This window comes from Podarcis raffonei, chromosome 8 (genome assembly GCF_027172205.1).
Source record: "Podarcis raffonei isolate rPodRaf1 chromosome 8, rPodRaf1.pri, whole genome shotgun sequence".
NCBI classification, from domain to species: Eukaryota; Metazoa; Chordata; class Lepidosauria; order Squamata; family Lacertidae; genus Podarcis; species Podarcis raffonei.
The window spans coordinates 75,103,222-75,125,392 of NC_070609.1; the positions used below are offsets into that span (position 1 = coordinate 75,103,222).

At 45.7% G+C, this 22,171-nt stretch overlaps 2 protein-coding genes across 5 annotated transcripts in view; both read left to right on the plus strand.

Moving 5' to 3' along the window:
• The window catches only part of NMNAT1 (nicotinamide nucleotide adenylyltransferase 1), a 28,562-nt gene extending 19,978 nt beyond the window's left edge, over positions 1–8,584 (plus strand). The window contains exons 7-10 of the mRNA XM_053401932.1: positions 3,893–3,986; positions 6,393–6,571; positions 7,603–7,704; positions 8,297–8,584. Coding sequence (XP_053257907.1) covers positions 3,893–3,986; positions 6,393–6,571; positions 7,603–7,704; positions 8,297–8,347 — 426 coding nt within the window. The 3' untranslated portion in view covers positions 8,348–8,584. The remainder of the gene's footprint in view (positions 1–3,892; positions 3,987–6,392; positions 6,572–7,602; positions 7,705–8,296) is intronic.
• A 4,196-nt stretch (positions 8,585–12,780) lies between these two features.
• UBE4B (ubiquitination factor E4B) overlaps positions 12,781–22,171 on the plus strand; it is a 68,921-nt gene continuing 59,530 nt past the window's right edge. The window contains exons 1-2 of one of the 4 annotated variants that reach the window (XM_053400896.1): positions 12,781–13,600; positions 13,646–14,141. In XM_053400896.1, coding sequence (XP_053256871.1) covers positions 14,118–14,141 — 24 coding nt within the window. In that variant the 5' untranslated portion in view covers positions 12,781–13,600; positions 13,646–14,117. Of the gene's footprint in view, positions 14,142–22,171 lie in introns of all 4 variants that reach the window. The other 3 variants (XM_053400897.1, XM_053400895.1, XM_053400901.1) reach the window with 3 other exon arrangements.

Below are 22,171 nucleotides of genomic sequence, written 5' to 3' on the forward strand. Positions count from 1 at the left end.
AAAGGCTATCAGTGTTGTTATGTTTCACATAATGAGTGTAACAGATGAGGATTTGTCTTTATTCAGTTACTGAATGTTCTTGTATATTGCGTGTGTGTGTGTGTGTGTGTGTGTGTAAAACATACATGCACACACAAATACCCTTTTCAATTTTTGGTGACTTTCTTCTTTACAATTATTATTTTTTAAATGAATAATTAACAGGAACAGAACAGGGTCGAGAGTTTTTTGTTTACGGTCAACTTTCATTGCAAAATCGCACTTTGCCCTCCCCACAGCTGCACAACCAACCCTTTAAAATCATAATGCTGTAGTGTGAGAGCGTTTGTGTGCGTGCCCTTTGCACTTTACCTCTGCAATGCTAGAGAGGCGCTGTGCATGAGCCAGGAGATCAACATGTGATATTTTGATAACTTCCTTACTCAACAAGTTTAGAATATTACAATAAAATCAGTATGACGAAATCAGTTCACAAGCTGAGTGTGTTTCTTTTGCACTGGGATAGAGGACTTTTCTCTGCCTGAGAACCGCATTCCCTTCAGGGCAACTTTCCAGGGGATCATAGCTGTCAACGTTTCCCTTTTTTTAAGGGAAATTCCCTTATTCCGAATAGGATTCCTCGCAAGAAAGGGAAAAGTTGACAGCTATGCAGGGGATGCATGCCAGTGGTGGGCAGAACAGCAAATATAAATTTTACATTTGTACAGGGGGCTAGTTTCTACACCCACCCACACCCTTGCTTCTCCATGCTCCCATCAAGGCAAGGCAGGATCATGATCAGAGCTGAAGGACATAGTCCAGCCAGGCAGAATGCATGAGGAGGGGGCGAAGGAAGGACAATGAGAGGCGTGGCCTGGGAGGAGGTGTGGCCTGTCAAGAATCCCAAGGGCCAGATAGACAGGACTGGAGGGCCGCATTTGACACCTGGATCTAAGAAAAAAGCTTTTTTCCTTGTCAGAGAAACTCACCAAATCAGCTCAGCCAAGCAAGACTATGGGTTATGTTTGGCTAAGGGATATTGCCACTTGAATTTTCAACAAATCCTAAGTCCCTTTATATATTAGAGGGACAAAGAACCATTTTTCAGCCTGAGGTTCACAACCTCCCAGGGCCATGTTCCAGTGGTGGATTGAGACAAAGGCACAAGTGGGTGAATCATAGACCCAACAGTCATTTACTCGAACCCCCTGCAATGCAGGAATCTCAACACTTAGCCCCCTTTCCAATTTAAAGCCACACCAGACCCTGCTTAGCTTTGCAAATGTGCTAGAAGATTTATTGCTACACTACTAGGAGAACTGAATATAAGTGTTACCTTTGTACCTTTGTACCAGAAGCTAGTTCCCATATGCACTGACACACCACACTCTGCACACACACACACATACCCCATCTAGGCATGCAAGAGGCACCATAACGGGTGTATGTGTAAGCAAGTGCACAAACTATTTTGATTAAAAATCAAGACTGTTCCCTTTTTGTTATCCCATGAGGTAGAGAACAATGGTGCACGAAGGACAGGAAGGCGACTCTGAGGTCTGGTATTGCAATCCCAGATGGTCATGCAACTTGGAGAGACTTGGGAGGACCAGAAATGTGGTCAGAGTTCGAGGTCTCTGCTGTGACCGCAACCTACTTCTGCAGAAGTTGCTAAATTGTTGAGGGCACCAGGGTGTTTGCCCACCCAAAATAGTCTGATTAACTTGAGTTTTATGCCCCCCCCCATATATATATATAAACTTTGGCTGTAGCGCATTGCAGAGCAAAGGTAGCACATGAGAGTTTATTCATCCTGTTATCTGCTTTGCCTTATCTAAACATAAGAACAGCCAAGTTGCTGGATCAGGCCAAAGGCCTATCTAGTCCAGCATCCTCTTTTCACAGTGGCCAGCCATGTGCCTCTGGGAATCCTGCAAGCAGCACTTGAGCGCAACAGTACTCTCTCCACATGTGGTATTCAGAGGCATACTGCCTCCAACTGTGGAGGTGGGGCATCTGCTTATGTTCAAGTTTATAGTACATAAACAGGGTGCAATGCACAGGCTGAAGGGCCTTTGTCACTGCCTAGAGGACCAAGAACCACTGGGTAGTTGCAGCTGTTCTTCCCAATTAAATGGGCCTTAGATTGGAAGGACAGATCCTGAAGCTGAGGCTCCAATACTTTGGCCACCTCATGAGAAGAGAAGACTCCCTGGAAAAGACCCTGATGCTGGGAAAGATGGAGGGCACAAGGAGAAGGGGACGACAGAGGACGAGATGGTTGGACAGTGTTCTCAAAGCTACCAGCATGAGTTTGATCAAACTGCGGGAGGCAGTGGAAGACAGGAGTGCCTGGAGTGCTCTGGTCCATGGGGTCACGAAGAGTCAGACATGACTAAATGACTAAACAACAAGATCCATGTGAGACATAAGTAAGCCCTTCTGCATATGGGGCACAATCAGCTTGTGGAACTCACTGCCACAAGGTGTGGTGGCAGACCCTAACTTAAGGGATGAGAAAAATGCATGGACCTGTCCAATGCTAACCCTACTCGGAGTAGACCCACTGAAATTGATGGCCATGGCTATCATAGGCTCATTTATTTCTGTGGGTAGGACCTGATACAACCTTATTAGTCTTTATGTGGAGCTTCCATCTTGTGAGGCAGTCTACCTTTAATTGTTATTACTTTAATTGTTATCAATCAGTACACGGATAGCTCTGTTGGTTAGATCACGGTGCCGATAATGCCAAAGTTGCAGGTTCGATCCTTGTAAGGGACAGCTGCATATTCCTGCACTGTAGGGGGGTTGGACTAGATGATCCTCAGAATCCCTTCCAACTCTTAGTGGAGGTGTTTTTTTAAAAAAGTTGCTGTGCATACAATTCTGTAGCAGAGGAGGGAAACAGCAAAGGCCTCTTTTCTGGCCTCCCATCATCATCTGACTGGCAACAGCTGGAAAGGAGATCCTGGTTAAGACTAAGGCTGGGGAGCCTGTGGCCTTCCAGATGTTGGGATCCCAACTCCCATCAGCCCCTGCCAGCAAGGCCAATGGTCAGGGGGTGATGGAAACTGTAGCCCCAACAACACTGAATAGTCCAAGATGTCCCCATCCATGGAAAGAGTCTTGAGTTGAGTCTTGGGCACCTTCTTGTACCCGTATTAGCTCTGGGTAATTTGGGATAGAAACTGCCTTTGCAGAAGTAGTATACAGTGGTACCTCGGGTTAGGAACTTAATTCGTTCTGGAGGTCCGTTCTTAACCTGAAACTGTTCTTAACCTGAAGCACCACTTTAGCTAATGGGGCCTCCCACTGCCGCTGTGCCACTGCTGCTGCCCAATTTCTATTCTCATCCTGAAGCAAAGTAGTACTATTTCTGGGTTAGCAGAGTCTCTAACCTGAAGCGTCTGTAACCTGAAGTGTCTGTAACCCGAAGTGTCTGTAACCCAAGGTACCACTGTACCTCCAAATGCCAAATGCTGGGAAGTGACCGTGGGGAAGCTCCGTGGTCTTCCCAGAGGCACCCTTGGCTGACCACTGTTGGAAGCAAGACACTGGGGCTTGGAGGGACCTTTGGCCTAATCTCTGGCAGTTCTCCCACACCATCAGTTTTGAGAGAGACCCAGATTTGACCCACATTAAGACCAAGAAGAGGTTAAAACTCTCCTCTTGCCTCCTCCCCACCCCGTGACTCATGGAACAGTCACTTTTAGTTCTGAAGAAAAGATTTCAAATAGCTTGAACTTTCCCCTCCAAAGTCCCAGCTGCAGCAGATTCTGGGCCCACCCCTCCAGTAGATTGGATCACACTCCCATCACCTTCAGCTGTGAGACCTCTCCTATTCTCCATATATATATCTAGAGAGAGAGGAGGGTCTGCAAAGGTCCAGTTAGCTTTGGTGTTGTATTAGGTTTGCTTGTCTACTTCAGCCATGCCTGCTGATTTCAATGGCACCTGGAACCTTGTCAGCAGTGAGAACTTTGAAGGCTACATGGTGGCCTTAGGTAAGCTGAAATATAGTTTGATTTTCTCTTCCTATTGGATTATTTGCTTTATGTTGGAAACTGTTCCTCTTTGTGCAGAATGTCCCCCACCCCACCCCTTTCCTCAGCCAGAAGCTGTATATGTAGTTGTTTGAACTCTGCAATATATTATGGGTGTTTTGATTTTTGTTTTTATTATTAAAAAGTTTGTATCTAATCACTGCTGATTCTCAACTCTTGAGTTCCTTGAGTTATTTACTCAGAAGTAAGGTCTGTTGAATTTGGGGCTTGGCTCCTGAATAAGTATGTACAGGATTGCTGGTTTCCCTTATGTTGAATTGAGGAATCCAAGCATTCTGTATCTTGGAGGATTAGCTACATGTATTTCTGAATGGAAGTCCCTTTCCAGGCAAGGAGCTGGAGTTTGTTCTCCCTCCCATGCTTTGCCATTGTAACAACCCTGTGACATAGACCAACATCAGTGAGTATAGGAGTTTATTTTTAAGGACGAGCTGGACAAATTCAAAGTCTCCTTGTGTTGCTGTGCAAGGATGTAATTTGCTGGAAACACTTGGTGTTTCAAATAAATTGAATGCATTTTATAGGGGAGAGGCCAACACCTTGGTGATCTTCTGAGCTTATGTGGGAGTTCATATTATCCAAATTGCTTCTTGATGTATCTCTGGGCACACCTGGTCTTCTCAGCCTTCATTCTCTAGCTAAAATGGGGATTACAGTCTCCTTAGTGAGTTGTCTCAACAACAGTGTTTGGCAACACAAGTGGGTCAGGTCTAGAATATTTGCAGCCCTGTGCTTATGAAGTATACAAGCTCTTGAGCTCAGGGCAGCCACACTCACATGGCTTCCTTTTTTTTCACTCAACAACCTTGTAAGGTATGGTTAGGTTGTGAGAAAATATTGCCTAATGAGATCTCAAAGTGGAGAGTTGAACTAGGGCTCTATCATTTCAAATCAAACACAGCAACCACTATACCACACTGGCCCTGCAGCAGCTACTAGTTCACCTACATTGACAAAGAACCAATTCCAAGTGGCTAGACCAGTGGTTTTCACCCTGGGGTGCCTTGAAATGATGGTCAGGGGTGCTGCAGGCAACCCTGGCCTCTGTCCCTTTTTCCTTCCCTCCCTCCTCTGATGCCCCCTCGCGTCTCTGCCTCCCAAAGGCTTGCACAACTGTTTGTTGCAGCAGCCCTGGCTACAAGCAACACAGGCAAATGGTGCCTTTGGGGCTGGACAGGGGGTGCTGGTTGCCAGGAGCTGAGGAGGCTCAGAGATTGGGGGGGGTGCAGGGGCTGCCTGGAGGACTTCCAATAAGAGGGGAGAGGAGGCTGAGGGAGCACTCCACAATCTTCTGTGCCAACCTACAAGTTTGCAATAAGGTTTCCCAAGAATTCAGACATCTGACCCATTTATTTTGGCTCAAATGAGTAACTTTATTTCAACACTGGGCTGAAGAAGTTGAGGAATTGATTTCACACTTGCCACACTTTCCTGAATGACTTGTTCCAAGAACATGAAATTCTCTCTCCCACTGCCCCCTAAACACTTTTTAACAAAGCTAATTGCTCTCCATCAATCCTAAGGAACGGGGACCTCTTAACAGTCTGCCAACTTCCGATCTTCAAAGGCAAAAGCACTGGGGCAGTGGTCTGACCAGGACTCAGATTATCTAGGTTTGGGCAGGTGAGGAGTAGAGTGGGAATGTAGTGGCAAATCTGGAAGTTCAAGATCCCTTCATGATAGTCATAGTCACACCCCTTTTATGACTAGACAGCCTTATAAGATATATTAGTGATGCCTTGTTACCAGCAATGCAGATGTTACCGTGTTGCCTTTCAGATAGATCTACCATTTTCTGTGCATGTACAGGATTCGGACTGCCCCATTATATTATTTTACAATGAATTTAAAGTTGTGTTTTCTTTTAAGTTCCATTGCACAGAACAGAATATCCACACCATTCTCTTGAAACGAAAGCACCTTGTGTTTTCAGTGTTTGTAAGTGCCTGGCTTCTGCAACATAGAAGTGGCATCCATTTCATGCTGATAGGGCAGCTCTGGAAGGCTGCAGGCATGGACCCTGCGGCAGAAATAGTAATGGGTCTTTGACCCCATCCCCCATGACCCTGGACCACTATACCAATGGGTGGGAAGTAGCAGTTATGGCATAGCTGAGTGGTAGCATTTCTGCTTTGCATGCTGATGGTTTTGGGTTCAGTCCCTGGCATCTCCTGGCATGGCATGGAATTTCCTCTAGCTGATACTTTGGAGAACTGTTGCCAGTCAGCGTAGACAGTGCTGAGCTAGATGGACCAGTGGTCTGACTCAATAAAAGGCAGCTTCCTGCAATCGGAAAATCAAATGTGTTCTGTCTAAATAACCTGGATGCAACTTCTCTGTGCAAAGGTATCGATTTTGCCACCCGCAAGATAGCCAAAATGCTGAAGCCTCAGAAGGTCTTCAAACAAGATGGGGACTCATTTTCCATCAACTCAACCAGCACTTTCCGCAGCTATTTAGTCGAGTTCAGGATTGGGGAGGAGTTTGAAGAAGACAACAAAGGCTTGGACAATAGAAAATGCAAGGTATTGAGGACTGGAGAAAGCCTCCCTCTAAGTAGGCAGCTTTAATTGAAAATAAACTTGCCATCCTCCCCCCGCCCCAGCCAGGATGGATGCATGCATGCATGCAGGATGTCTGGGCGGGGGGGGGGGAGCGGGATCCAATAATTTGTGGTACCCAATTCTTGTTTATGTATGAGTGCATTGTGATATTACACAAGTATGGGTCAGGAAACTGCATAGCCTGACTTTCTGTCCACTATACTGATAAGCTCAGGCTGGTGGACAACATTGTTTTAAAAAAAATTGCAAACAAGAGCATCCTAGGTGGTACAATGGGACAGTGCATCTGGCTCTTAACTAGAAGGTTGGTGGTTCGAGTCCACCAAGAGGCAGGATTCCTGCATTGCACAGGATTTGGACTAAATAACCCTTAGGGCCCCTTCCAAATCTGATTCTATTAAAACAACATTTTCCAGCACTGTCCTCTTATTTTTCAATACTTTGGCTATGTACACACTGCACCTGTGAAGCATTTCTTCCTCGCTCCACAGAATTATGGGCACTGTAGTTTAAGGGTTTCTGGGAATTGTGCCCAGAATTCTTTGAGGGAACAAATGTGCTTCATCAAGGTGTACACACCAGAACCTTGTTTGCTCTTCTGTTCATCTGGATACTACTTTCAAGAACCCTTCGCTTGCATTAATTGTCATGGGCTTATTGTAAGCTGCCCTGTTAGATGGTGGGGCGTAAATCTAAACTTTATAACAGTGCCAAGCTAGCCATTGTTGGGGTGGGAGCAAAATGGTGGTCCCATGGAAAGTGTTTCTGACATGGGTTAATTGAAATGGATAGGGCACTGCCCCACCAATCTTGGACTGCCCTCAGACAGCCCACCCCTATGTGCCTCACAGACAGTTTGGAGGGTGGCCTTGCCTGTTATCTTCCTTCTCCTTAGTCTCTGTGTTGCCCTTGTATAATTTGTTGACCCTTGGAGCAGAACCTGAGAGATCAACTGTGCCTTGAATATTTTTGACCCCTCTCCTCCCCTGCAGAGTGTGGTTAACTGGGACGGCGACAAGATTGTTTGTGTCCAGACTGGAGAGAAGAAGAACAGAGGCTGGACCCACTGGATTGAAGGAGATTACCTGTACCTGGTAAGTTGTTTCAGGGGTGTATAGCTAGGGTTGCTTTGAAGGTAAGCCAGCTAGATAGATACTCTGGAGCCAGGGGATGTTGACTCTGTATGCTTTGCATATGGGTCTTCCTATTTGAAGAGGCCCCCTACCACCACACCTCAGCCATGTTTCGTGCTTGAGATAGCCAGTGAGTCCTCTGGCCTACTCTTCTCTCCCCTGTCCCCCTGCCCAATATGAGCAGCAAGGGGCTTTTTAACAGCTGTTGCATCAATAGCTTGCGTGTTCTTCACTTGGGATGGGAGTTTGCAGCCAAGGTCTCTGCTATTTATATGCACTGGGGAGAGAACTAATGGGCCTTTTGCCTCTGTGGGATTGAGTTGGCCAATGGGTAAAGCCTAGGCTACTGCTACATTTAGGTCAAAAATCTGCTTTGCATGCAGGTTCATTCCTCAGTATCTCCAGGTAGGGCTGGGAGAGACTTCCTGTCTAAAACCCTAGAGAGCTGCTGCCAAACAGTGTAAGCAATACTGAACTAGATGGACCAGTGGGTTTGATTTGGTGTACAGCAGCTTCATGTTCTCTTGTTCCTAATGGATGTCTCCTTGTGCAGGAACTCCGATGTGAAGACCAAGTAAGCAGGCAGGTTTTCAAGCGAGCGTGAAGTTGATTCCTGCGATATCCCCCAAATGACAACAGCGCAGAGAACCACGTACAGGAGCGTTTATGCATAGCGGCACTTCAGACATGGAGTGCTAACTGAAAAGGCAGCTTTACAGGTCAAACCTTCTTCCTCCACCCCTGGTGCTCTTTTTGTAAAAGCATTCCAACCTGATCCTTTGGAACAAACGTAACTGTTAACCTGCACTTACTACGTAACTTCATTAAAAAAAAAAGATGACTGTTTGCAATACAACTTAAGAGTCTACAGCTTTTTGTTAAGAGTACTGTACTATTTTTCTAAAAATGCCCTTTGGGGATATAAGACTATATATGTGGAATTCTCGGTTCCAGGTGTGTATACCTATGCCAGCTGCACACCATACATTCAAAGCACCACTTTAAATATCCATGGCCTTCTGCGAAATATTTTTGGGAGCTGCAGCTTAAGTGTCTGGGACTGGCAGGGCTCTGATCAGTGTGTGACAGGGGAAGGGGGCTGGAGCGGGACAGCGATTTATGGGGTTTTGTGCCACCCACAAGGTAGGAGCCAGGGGAAGAGTCTGAGTGATCAGAAGCAGGTGTATGTTTGGAGGGGGTAGGGTGCAGCACATGTCAAAGCAGAGGAAGAAGCTGTTCAGGTGAGGGGTGGGCCAGTTGAATCCACTCTGTCCCCTGCCCTGCTGCCTCCTAGGAACAGGAGGGGCTTGAAAAGGAAAGCACAGCAGCAACTTCCATGTAGGAGAAGTGTTTGCACGCACTCCATCAGATGAAGCGATTTAAGCCTGGGAGAGGGGTGCCTGGTCCCGCTGTGGCTTCAACTGTTCAGCCAGAGCACAAGCCTGAAAAAGTTAATGCCAGCTACGTAGCCACAAGTAGTATGTGTATGTGTTTATTTTCTGAGCACCTTAGGAACTGCTTTGGTCAAGAAAGAATTAAACCACTGGCCATTTTCCCTCCTTGCTGGGTGTTCTCGGGACACTGAGAATGCTGAGCATTGTTAAAGGTAAAAGGTAAAGGTACCCCTGCCCGTACGGGCCAGTCTTGACAGACTCTGGGGTTGTGCGCCCATCTCACTTAAGACGCCAGGGGCCAGCGCTGTCCGGAGACACTTCCGGGTCACGTGGCCAGCGTGACAAAGCTGCATCTGGCGAGCCAGCGCAGCACACGAAAACGCCGTTTACCTTCCCGCCAGTAAGCGGTCCCAATTTATCTACTTGCACCCGGGGGTACTTTCGAACTGCTAGGTTGGCAGGCGCTGGGACTGAGCAGCGGGAGCGCACCCCGCTACGGGGATTCGAACCGCCGACCTTTCGATCGGCAAGCCCTAGGCGCTGAGGCTTTTACCCACAGCGCCACCCGCGTCCCTGCTGAGCATTGTTAGGAGACCCCTATTCCCCTCACAGAGCAGCAATCCCCAGAGTAATTTCACAACCAATCCATCTTCCAGTGAACTGTGAATTCTCTCTCTCTCTCTCTCTCTCTCTCTCTCTGTGTGTGTGTGTGTGTGTGTGTGTTTGCTTGCCTGTGGTCCTGCCTTCCATTAGGTATGTGGCCTTTCCCTCATGTGCGACCTAAGCCAACGTGGCCCTCAGACTGGAAAATACTCTGCACCCCTGCTTTAAGGCAAATCAAGCATTACATGATGAGAAACTCAATAAGCTAGTTGCTGGTGAATTAACTTTTCTGCAGAAATTTCTGATCACCGGACAAGGCCCCGCAGCTCATTATTTCTTAGTACAAGTTGGTAGAAGCTTGAGATGGATGCAAGTTGTGACCCACAGTTTGGCAATACCTTTAATAGGACTAACCAAAATATCTTAACTGTGGCAAGCTTTTGAGGACCTCGGGGCTCTTCAGCACAAGTCATGCCCACTTTGCAAATTTAAAGCACATGTCCTGCCCCCTGCCCGAACACAAAAGAATCCCGTAATTTCCTAAGAGTGTTGGGAGCTGTAGCTTCCCCCTCATAGATCTCCTAATATTTTTTAGGGGAGGCGGTGTGCTTTAAAAGTATAGTGTGAATGTGACCACAGCCTCTTTGAGGAAGGAAAAACCCCACAGTTCAGAGTCCTCACCATTAGGTGGCACCTCTGCTACGTTATGGAAAGACACTCGGCTAGAGATTTTTCTAAGTCTTGTGAGCAGATGACTTGAGTTGTGCAGACTACCTTGAAGAACCTTCCTTAAACTAACAAGCAGCTTAAGTCTTTGCATTATTTTTATAGCAGAAGAGCAGGTCTTTGACTTCATTTCCCCCCCATTTTGCTTTGAGAGAAAGAAGTTTCAGTTTGTCTTTTAAATCAGGTATTAAAAAAACACTCTTATATGCAAGGGTGGGGTTTGTTTTGACGTGTACATAAGCACTGATCCAGCACACAAGGCTGCAGCAACTAAGAAAGATGTTTGTTTTCCAGTAAACCTCAGAGGGCACCATTGGCTTAATTCACATTGAGTGATAGTGTGGTGGCTTTTCCTGTGGGTCAATGGCCCTTTATAGAACAAAGGTACCATCACCCCATATTAACAGATGATAAAATCGATTTTGGACTACAGTATGACCTGACTGAATGTGCCTCCATGTAAAAACTGCCCAATCAATTTTCCTTCAGATAAATTAGGCACTATACTGAACAGACTTATCTAGTTGCAGAGTAATTGACAGAGTTGAACTGATGTACATAAGCACTCCAATAACTGAGGTTTTATTTAGTGCTAGTGTTGCTCACAGTAAAACCATTGACAATAATGAATATGAGTAATTTAGGTCCATTAGTTTCAACGGGTGTACTTTGACTATAACTTAGTGTGGTATTACCCTTAGTGTTCAAGTTGCCTCTCAGACCCTTTGGGTTTTTACTCTCTTGGCACAGAGCAAAGTCCTGTTTTTTATTTAAGTACTGTATACATGTCCTGTCATTCGGCAGCACATTCCCCCACTCTTAAGCTGGTTCACTGTTTCTTTTTGCCTATTAAGTGAATAATTAAAACAAAAAAACAAATAACATGACAAGGGCATAAAACAATGGGGGGGGGAGTGGCAGGTTAAAAGCAATCCAAAACACATTTTTAAAAGCTTGGGGTCAAGGAAAAAGGTCTTCACATGATGAAATGAGTGTCAGGCAACCTTCTCTGGGATCAGGGATGAAGAGATGTGGGTACCACAGTTGATAAGGCCTTTTCACCCTGTGGCTGTTGCTGGCTTATTCTCAGGGTTTATATTATTAAACCTATTTTACTCCGAGATGTCATGGGTTTCTCCCTGCCAGCTCCCAGCGGTTAGGATCACAAGGGTCATCTAGTCCAACCTGCTGCAATGCAAGAATCTTTTGCTCAATATGGGGCTTGAACCCACAAGCTGAGATTAAGAATCTCCTGCACTACAAACTGAACTACCAAGGCAGACAAGGAATCTTTAAAGGTTCAAACAGGCTCCTTTACTGTACTCTTTCTGTGGCTTATGACTACTTTCGTTGTTTGTAACTGCGTATTCCACCCCCCACCCCCCAATGTTGTGAGCTACCATGGGCGTGGTTTGACCCATGGAAAAGCAGCATACAAACAAAATTGTGCATGTATGAATAGCTTTTGTAGTATGGAAACCTCACGGGACTCGAATCTGACAATATTGCACCACATCGCCACCCCTCAAGCGCGCCTCAGGATGACCTCCCCCCCCCCGGCAAATGAAAACAAGGACTGAAATATTGATTTGTTAAATATCCACTATTGGAAGCATAGATGGAACAGAGTGTGAAAGCGTTCCCCCTCATCTAAGACACGCGAAACAAAAAGAAAAGGACTACTGGGGTCTTCAAGCATTTTATTACCAATTTATTCCAATTTTGCTGTAATTTTTATTTTTTATTTCGGCTTGTTAACGTGCATAATTGTCCAAATAATACATTGTTATTCAAGTAAATGAAGAGTTTCGAGTCCTATCGCTCTCTTTGCATAAGACAGCCCCTCCCCCAGCTCTCTTTCCCGCCTCAGCAAAAGCTTTTCCCCACGCCATTCATCGCAGCATTTCGCGCCTGCCCCGCCCCTGTTGCTATGGCGCAACCAAACAGGCCCCACCTCCCGCTTTTAGTCCCTCCCACCCCGAGCTTAGCTTCTTGTAGTAGGTGACAGTGATTGGGCGCGGGCAAGCGGCGGAGGCCTCCCCTCCCTCTTCTCATTGGTCAGTACCAGGGCGCACGCGGGGACCTTCGGCCTGTGACCGAAAGACGATGAAGGGTGGAGCGGCGGAGACGCGGGTGCGAGGAAGAGGAGGAGGCGTGTCATCCGCAGCGCGTGGACTGCTGGGCGGGAGAAGGCGGAGCCTCTTTCTCATTGCACCTCCCTCTCTGCTCCGCGATTGGGCGCCTTCCCTGCGCTCGTTGGGCTGGTTGGTGGGAGGAGCCTCCTCTCTCTTTGGCCTCCCGCACTTAAAGCGCGCGAGCGAAGGGACGCACGGACGCGTAAGCTCTGGTTGGCTGGCTATCTTGCAGCCGTACGCAAAGAGGCGTGCGGAGAACCGCCTGGAGGAAAGAGAGAGCGCGCGCGCGCGAGGGAGAGGAGGGGAGAGGTCACGTGATCCGACGCCAAGATGGCCGCCGCTGCCTCCTTGTTTTGATGAATAATCTCTGTGTGGGGAGGCAGAAGCAGCGTCTGCAGCAGCTGAGGGAGAAGAGTGTGAAGGGGCAGCTCTGAGGGGAGTGTGTTGGTGGCTTGCCGAGAGGTGTAAGGCCAGTCATTGGCTCGGGCTTTCCCCACCACCCTCCTTCCACACTGCCTCCTTTTCTCTGCAGCCCCAGCCAAGCCAGGCACCTGGAGAATTCAAGGGGCTGAGGTGGAAGAGAAGGTGGCTTAAGCTGGGGCCGCGTGCGAGGCTAAAGGGAGGCAGCTGGCTAAACTGGGGCTTCAGGTTAGGCAGCCGACTAAGGGGAGACTGTTGTAATATATAGCTGGTGGCAGGGCGCTGTATTCATATATCTATCTATTGAATATACTGTATAGGAGCCAGCAAGCAGCTTGGGGCTTCTAGCAGAGGGAGAAAGAGCGGGACCTATCTTGTGTGTATATATGGGACTAATAGGGTTTCCTGGGTATACGGAAGGCAGCTTGCGATTGGGAACTGGGGATAGTCAGCAAGCGGAAGGCGCTCTGCCGTGTTTGGTGGACGGTGAGCAATAGGAGCCTCTTGTGATACGAGGCGGTATCTTGCTGACCTGGGGAGCTTTCAGGGTTTGTAGGAAGGTCCATAACAGGCGGCAGGGTGCCACTGAGGCTTTAGGACAACTGGGGGACGGTGAGCAGCGAGTTTTCTGAGATCGGTCGGAGGCTGCTTGGTAGGCCACCTGGGGCGCCTGGAGTGTCGAGAAAAAAGGTCAGTGGGACCCAAGGCAGGAAGCAGGAGCTAGGATCCTAGGGGGTTATCGGCAGCTTGGGGTGCCTGTGGAGGGAGGCCTTTAAAGCTGGGGCTACAGCAGAGATAGCTTCAGGTACAGGAAGGGGTAAGGCCTGGAGGTTTAGATAGGAGTGGCTTATGTGTGTGTTCATAATCATTTAGTTGACTAGCAAACCAGAGAGAAACAGCCTCTGCCCAAGAACAGGGGAAGTATATTCTGTGGTGGTGGTCTTTACCTCTGACTATGCAATTCTGAAACGTCCCTAGGGAAAGAGGCAGCACGACAGGATTTCCCTTAAAGACTCTCTCTCCCACAAGCACGCCCCTCAAGGGAAGTACAGAGCTCCCCTTCCCCCAAACTCCTTTCACCATTAAGAGGAAAACAATGGAGGAGCTGAGCGCTGATGAGGTGAGTTTAAGGATTGTTGATTGAACAGCGGATGATGTGGGAAGGGAGGCTGGGCACCAGGATGTATCCTACAGGTAAATGGTTCTACTGAAGGGGGTTTGCCATGGGGATTTGTGGAGTCCCGCTATTTCTGCAAAGTGAATAAATTTGTATGTGGACCTTGGAGACCAGAGTTCAAGTCATCACTCAGCTATGAAACTTGCTGGGTGACCTTGGGCCAGTCACTTGTCTGTTTGCCTAACCTACCTTGCAGTGTTGTTGTGGAGATAAAATGGGGGGAGGGGAACTATATGTTTGGGCAGGAGTTTTGATTCCCTAGCTAGAGTGCTAGAATGTATCTAGATATAAACGTAGTAAATGATAACAGATTAGTTTTGCTATTTTGGATAAATGCACTAGTAATGTAATGGTCTTGTGTTGCATTTTCTCCCCGCCACTTTTTGGACACACCTCACCCTACTTAAGCCTGCAATTATATAGAGGGTGGGGTTGTTTTTAATCCCTTCTTTTTAGTTGAGTATTCACCTATGTTGAGTAACACATGTCAGATTTTTCTTACTTGGAGAAACTTTTTAAAAGTGTGCTTTGGTTTATTGAATGTCTAAAGCTTGACAGTACTTTGTGCTTAAAGGGAACTTTTCAATTTACATTATTTGATACTGAGGGATAGATAGCTATTTTCCCATTGGGGTGGCATACTACCAGGGCCATTTTTAGGTCTTTGTTCAGATAACGTTTTGGACTTCTCCTTTGTCCAAGTTGTCTATGAAAGAAAGGTGTATGTGGGGACACACAACAGGTCTCCTCAACAGAAGCATGTAAATGTTAGGCTTCTATTTAAAGCTTTGGTTTCAAATTCAGAGTTGTAAGTTTTTTTCAGGTGGGAACCCACAGTGCGAAAGGTGCTAGTATGATTGCTTATGGAATGATTCCAGGGTTGTTGGATACTGTCCTGGTGAGGTGTTTCTTGAGAGTACTTCCTATCTTACTAAGAGGATGTCCTGTGTTTTATTCAGACTTAATTGTGAAGTTTAAACAAAAACAATTTAAACTTCAAAAAATAATCACAATGAGGGAATCTTTTCTATCTACACATTGATATTTTCATCTTGTTTAATTCTAGTCTTTCATTATCTCTCTCTCTCCCTCCATCCTTACCCCTTCTGCCAGGGTGGTATTTTGTTGCTTTTTTAAACAAAAAACAAAGGATTTTTGGATCTTATTCATTGCAAAAGCATTCACAGCTACTTAATCAGTTGCTTTATACTAGCAAGCTCTTTCTGCACACTTTGACACATTGGTAGTACATTGGCCCAAGGTAAGGCCATGTGAGCTTTTTTTATATTGTAGTTTTGATGTAGGTGAAAATACTTTGAGAAGCTAGCTTGGATGCTTTCATAACTTGCCATGAAGCAGGCTTTTCCCATGTGAGTAATCTGTCTTATTTTTTTATTTTAAAATAGCTTTTAAGCTGCCTTTCATGCGCAGAAATACTGGATCAAAATAGTGAATACGAAATCGTCAAATCATTTAAAAGAAGCAAGAAGGTGGAGTAGAAACGCCTTCAGACAAAGAAAGTACCTAAAAACAACTGAATATTTTAAGCCAAGCATGTCCAAAGTCCATTTCAAGGGCATAGTCTGGCCCGCTGATCGGTTTAATCTGGCCCCTGCCACAGTTTATTTTCTGGGGTTTATTTCCTTTGGTCGGCCCTCATGGCCCTTCACTTCATCAAATCTGGCCCTCTTTGAAGTGGTGAAGTTTGGACACCACTGGTTTAAGCAGTTATTACAGTTATTTATTAGATTTCTTCCCTGTACCACGCTTTGAGGTTCCAGGGCAAATTGTGACAATTTAAAAATACACTAATAAAATAACTTAAAAGAATTTTATTTATTAATTTGTTAATTTTATTAACAGTTCGAAAAAGCACATCAAAGTGCAAGTAGATAAATAGGTACCGCTCTGGCGGGAAGGTAAACGGCGTTTCCGTGTGCTGCTCTTGTTCACCAGAAGCGGCTTAGTCATGCTGGCCACATGACCCAGAAGCTGTACCTCGGCTCCCTCGGCCAATAAAGCGAGATGAGCACTGCAGCCCCAGAGTCGGTCACGACTGGACCTAATGGTCAGGGGTCCCTTTACCTTTACCTTGTTATTTTATACATTTCTATACTGCCCTTCATTTGAGGATCCCTGAACCTCCCTGGGGAGAGCATTCCACAAATGGGGAACCACTGCAAAAAAGGCCCGTTACTGTGATCTCTTGTGGATAAGGCGCAGGAAGACGAGTCTCAGATGATGATTGCAGAGTCTGGGTTGGTTCATAGGGAGAGAGGTCCTTGAGGTATTGTGGTCCTGAGCCATGTAAGGCTTTATAAGTAAAAACCAGCACTTTGAATTGGGCTCAAAAACTACCGTTTTTTTTTGCCTTATAGGACGCACTTTCCCCCTCCAAATATGAAGGGGAAATGTATGTGCGTCCTATGGGGCGAATGCAGGCTTTCGCTGAAGCCTGGAGAGCGAGAGGGGTCGGTGCACACCAACCCTTCTTGCTCTCCAGGCTTCAGGAAGCTATCTGCAAGCCTTGCAAGCCCGGCGGGAGTTCCCGCGGGCTCGCAAGGCTTGCGGGCAGCAGCCCGAAGCACGGGGCGCCCTCCGGAGGGTGTTCCCACGGGCTCGCAAGACTTGCGGATACCAGCCTGTTCTCGGGGCTGGGGTCGGGGGAAGCTCGGGCTTCTCCCGCCCCAGCCCCGCGGCTGGGGGGGGGAACAATTTTTTTTTTCATTTCCCCCCCAAAAAGCAAGGTGCGTCCTATGGGCCAGTGCGCCCTATAGGGCGAAAAATACGGTAATTGGCTTGGAAATTGTGGTCAAGAGAATATGGTGGGAAACTGAAAATTCCAGAGCACATAAATAAGTCTTGTTATCAGCACTGGACTGATAACTTTAGTGCCAGTCATGCATATCAGAGAACAGCATTCCACAGATGGTGCCTCACCATGGAGAAGGAATTATTCCATATCATTACATAGTGAGTTTCTAATGGTGGAATATGGAAATGTGCTTCCACCAAAAGTCTCAAGACATGGGCAGGCTGGTTATAAGGAGAGGTACTCCTTCAAGTGTTTGAGTCCTGAGCTCTTCACGGCTTTAAAGATGAGCATAGCATTTACTATATGTAGTTCCTGCTTTTTACCATTTTTTTCAAGGTAGTTCACAATATTAAAAAAACCAGTTTATTTAAAACTGGAGTTAGTGATGACAAAAATAAGGGAAACATATGAAATAGTGGCACTGTCAAAACTCTGGAAGTGTCAGGTGTAATTAAAATAGAAAAGGCACAGTGAAATAAGGTCTTTACTCCTTTCTGAATGAGAGAGATTCTGTGTGTTCCTGACTGTAAGTAGGAGTGAATTCCATAATTTTGGAACCACCATGAAAAAGCACTGCTTTTACCGCACCCCAAACAGGTTCCTGCCTCTTTTCATAGGCTTGAATTTGGTAGCTGGTGCGTACAGTAAAACTCTCCACCGCAACCCGCGGACAGGCTATTCCCATGCTGTCTGCGTTACAGTAAAGGAGAGACAGAGTAAAAAAACACATACAAAAACACTGCTTTTCATGAATAAAGTTCCTAACTGATGGAACATCATGGGACATGGCCTGAATTGTTCAGACTGCAAATTCTCACCAGCTGTGTCCAACGGAACATATTTCCAAGTACACAGACATGGGCTTGCACTAAAATTCAAGTAACAAAGAATGGGCTGCTAATATGGAGTAGCAGCACACTGACCACAGAATTAATTCTAGTGTTATCTTAGTTTGCCTTGATGTTAGAATTGAGCAGTGTTGGTTTGAAGGCAATCTGGGTTAGAAAGAGGGGAGGAAGATGTGAGACCATGCCGCATTTTCAGTCTTTCGAACTTTGGTTTGGAGAATGCTAACATGACATCTAAATTCAGCCCTTTTTGTGAAATACCTTTATTGGTTGCTTGAATATTCATAGAGGGCAGCAGTTTGGAGGCTTGAAACTATGTGTTATCTACTTACGGGTTTTCCAGTGGCAATGAGAAATGCACAACTCCCACCCCACTTTTCCAGTAAAACCTTTCTAGGGAATGAGTGCAAATGGGGGCCATAGGGCCTAGGCAATGGTAAAATGTGTGGTTTGAACACAGAATGTCCCAGGTTCAATTCCTGGCATCTCCAGTTAGGGCTGGAGGAGTCTTCCTCTCTGAAACCTTGAAGAGCTGTTGCTAAACAGTATAGAATTAGATGGATCAATAGTCTGACTTGGTATAAGGTAGCTTCCTGTGTTCATATGACATGCACTGGAGAAGCAGTTGGAAAGTTAAACTTCATTGGCTAGTAGAAACAATGTTTGGCTACTAAACAAAACCAAAATGTCTGGACGCTTGGGTTTGCTTTGTGCAGGTGTATGTGGGGTTGCAATAAGACAGCCCCTTGGTGGCCTGCTATATCATATGAGCAAATTAGTGGCAAGTCTGCTTTTACATGCCAAATATGGATCTTTATTTGGGTTCCCTGTAGGGCTTAGAATCTGAATGTTTCCCTATAGGTTACATTGAAAGATAATTGTCAAGGCAGTAGAGTAAATTTCCCTGTCGAGCTTTGGCGTTCATTTTTCTGAAGTATGTCTATGATGAGCATCTGTTAGGCATGGTTTTAGGTCCAGACTGTTTGCTATTTAGGTCACACCATGTATCATTTTTTGAGGTGATGTAGAATCAAGTTTTTCTCCCCAGTTTAAAAAAAATGAGTTTCTTGTCTTCATTGTTGTGGAAATCCATTTGCATACTTTTTGGGTTCATTTCTGGATCCAGTTCAAGGTTTTCACATTAGTGTTTAAAGCCCTAAATGACTCAGACCCCCAATACCTGAAAGACCACCTCCTTCCCTACAGATCTTCTCAGGTGCAAAGTTCATGGGGGATGGGGCTCTTTTGTGGCTTTGCTGCCTTCAGAAGCAGTGGTGGCAGCAGCCTGGGAGAGGCCTTCTTTGTGGCAGCCCCTAAGTTGTGGAACTACCTCTTCACAAAGATGCAGTTGGCAACTTCATTGTACAGTTTTTGATGAATGCTGAAGATGCAACTCTTTTGGGCCTTTGGCACCTAAGATGTATATTTTCAGGAACAACTCCTGCTTTTGTGATTGTATTTTTAGTTGTAATTTTTAAAACTCTTTTAATGTTGCATTTTAAATTGTTGTAACCCTTCCTGGGACCTTAGGGTGAAGAGCGGGATAATGATAACTATGTAAAAGTGGTGTCACCAAATGGGATCCTTGTTTGGTGGATAGATGTCTTGTATGGCTTCCTGGAACTACGGTCTATACAGTCATACCTTGGGATGAATATACTTCAGGTTGAGCGTTTTCAGGTTGTGCTCCGCGGCTTTTTCCACGTTTTGCCGCATGCACAGACACTCAAAATGACGTCGCGTTCATGCGCGGAAGCGGTGAAACGTGGCACATGCAGCTGCGTAGTCGTGTGTTACGTTCGCTTCAGGATGCGAACGGGGCTCTGGAACGGATCCCGTTCGCATCCAGAGGTACCACTGTACCCCCATTTCCCATGTGGGAAAGGGTATATGATCATCTGTTGCCCAAGGATCTGTATTGGGACTGGCAAATTTTAATGTCTTGAATAATGAACATGTTGGTGGAGGTTGTACCCACTCTGGGTAGCCCCACTGAAATGAATAGACATGACTAAAGTCCAGTAATTTCAAAAGGTCTACTTTGAGTAGAATTTAGCTGGATTCCACCACCATTGAGGTGTCCCAGGTTTCCAAATAACACCAAATTGTTTTAGGTGGTAAATAAAATTGAAAAGTGATTGTGAAGTGCTCCAAAAGGCTCTTCCCATGCTGGGTGAAAGGAGAATAAATTGGCAAATGCGGTTCATTGTAGGTAGGTGTGAAGTGATGCATATTTGGGGCAAGCCCCAGCATCATCTATATAAGCTGATGGGGTCTGACTATCCATGAAAGGGATTGTGGGGTCATGGTGGACAGCTCACTAGAAACAGCCACTCAGACTGCGGTAATGCTGAAAAATACAAATTACTTGTTGGGGATCATTAGGAAGGGGGATTGAAAACTGCCATTGCTGTAATGCTTTTATACAAACCAGTAGTGCAACCATTCTTGGAATACTGAATACTGTTTATAGGTCTAGTTGCTGCATTTCAAAAATATATTGTAGAGTTACACTAAGGGAGCCAGAATGATCGAGGGGCTGGAGTCAAGAGGATAAAAGCCTAGGAAAAGTCAAGTAAAAGGGAGACATGATAGAGGTGTATAGAATTTTGTATCATGAAGAGAAAGTGGGTGGAGAGAAGTCCTTCTATCGTAATACTTGAAAATTGTGTGGGGGGGGGGGAGTTATCCAGTGAAACTAAATAGGAACTTAAGAAGAGCCCTGCTTCATCTGACCAAAGGGCTGCCTGGTCCAATATTCTGGTTCCCACCATGGCCAACAGAAAGCCCATGCACAGGACATGAGGGCAGTCACTGCTCTCACTCTTGTACCCCAGCACAGGTGTCCAGAAGCACAACACCACTGCTCCTAGAGGTATCATATCACTGTAAGGACGAGAAGCAACAAAGAGCCTGACCCTCCATAAAGACGTTTCATCCGTTACAAAGCTGTCCAAGTTGATGGCCATCACTACCTCTTTGTAGAATTCAACAGTTTAACTACCTGACACTGCGCGACAAAGTCCTTCCTTATATCTGTCATGAATCTCCCATTCCCATACCCTTGCAGACTCCTGTTCCTTTAAAGGAATTCCTGTATTTTACAAAACCTGTAATACCTTTAATAATGAGGTGGCGACAAATCAATGCAAATCTGCAAATCAAGAACTCATTTGTAAAACAAGCCTACTAGCATATACCTCAGCTGCGTAATCTCTGTGGAAATGTATTTTTTAAAAACAACAACAATGGAATCCTACTATAGCAATGAGCTGCAACATTTATGATCCTTTTTCTCTGTTGGTGTGTGTGTCTGTGTCGCTTGCATGCTCTGTGCCATCTGTGGAGATAATATTGCAACAACTGACATCTTTATGCAAAGTCATTCAGTATATTCCAAAACATCACAATGTTGTTTTGCATGTTGAAGGTAATGATTTAGCAATCCTTTGATGTTGCAATAGGAATTTAGGGATGTGTGTGATGCCAGTGGCTAGGGTGTACTTCTTGTGAGCTGGGAATGACTAAGGAAGGACTACAGTTCTCAGCAGACACTGGGAGACACTGATGGTAATGCTAAAGAGGCGAGACACTTAGTTTGGAAGTATGTTAATTGTCACTGGAATAATAGGCCAATTGCATTCAGGTGATGAGGACTTTTGACATATTTTAGCTTAAGCCACTTGGTTTAAGCCTGATTATATCACTGTTAATGTAAGCCATTGGCACCAGAAATGCTGTGTAATCAAGCCAGGTTATGCAATATATAGAATTTGATTTATGACAAGGACTTGACCTTTTAAAGCATTAATAAATTTCTGTAAAGTCCCCACCCCCCTTTTCTCTCAGTTCAACTTTGCTTTAAAAAGAATACAGATAGTTTGCAGGCTTACTTTGCTGTTGCTCGAGTCAGGATTCATTCTGTCTCCTCACCTGGTGTGGTATCTTGTTTTGAATCCCACCCATGCACAGGTCACCAGGCATGGAAACTGACCCTTACCTGTGGCAAATAATAATTGCCTTCAGGCTGTTGGGTAGGATTTTTTGTTTGTAAACTTGAAGTTATTCATGCTATAGAGATGAAAGCCTTGTTACACACAGGAAGGTGAGCTATATCACATGCAATAGACTTGATTTTAGAGCCACAACACATTTATCCATAGGACGCTGCCATATACTGAGTCAGAGCAATGGCCCATCTTGGTCAATTTTGTCTACACTGATTGTTAGTGCACTAGTTTCAGTCAAAATGCCCTCCTCAGCCCTACCTGGAGATGCCAGGGATTTTACCTGGGACCTTCTGCATGCAA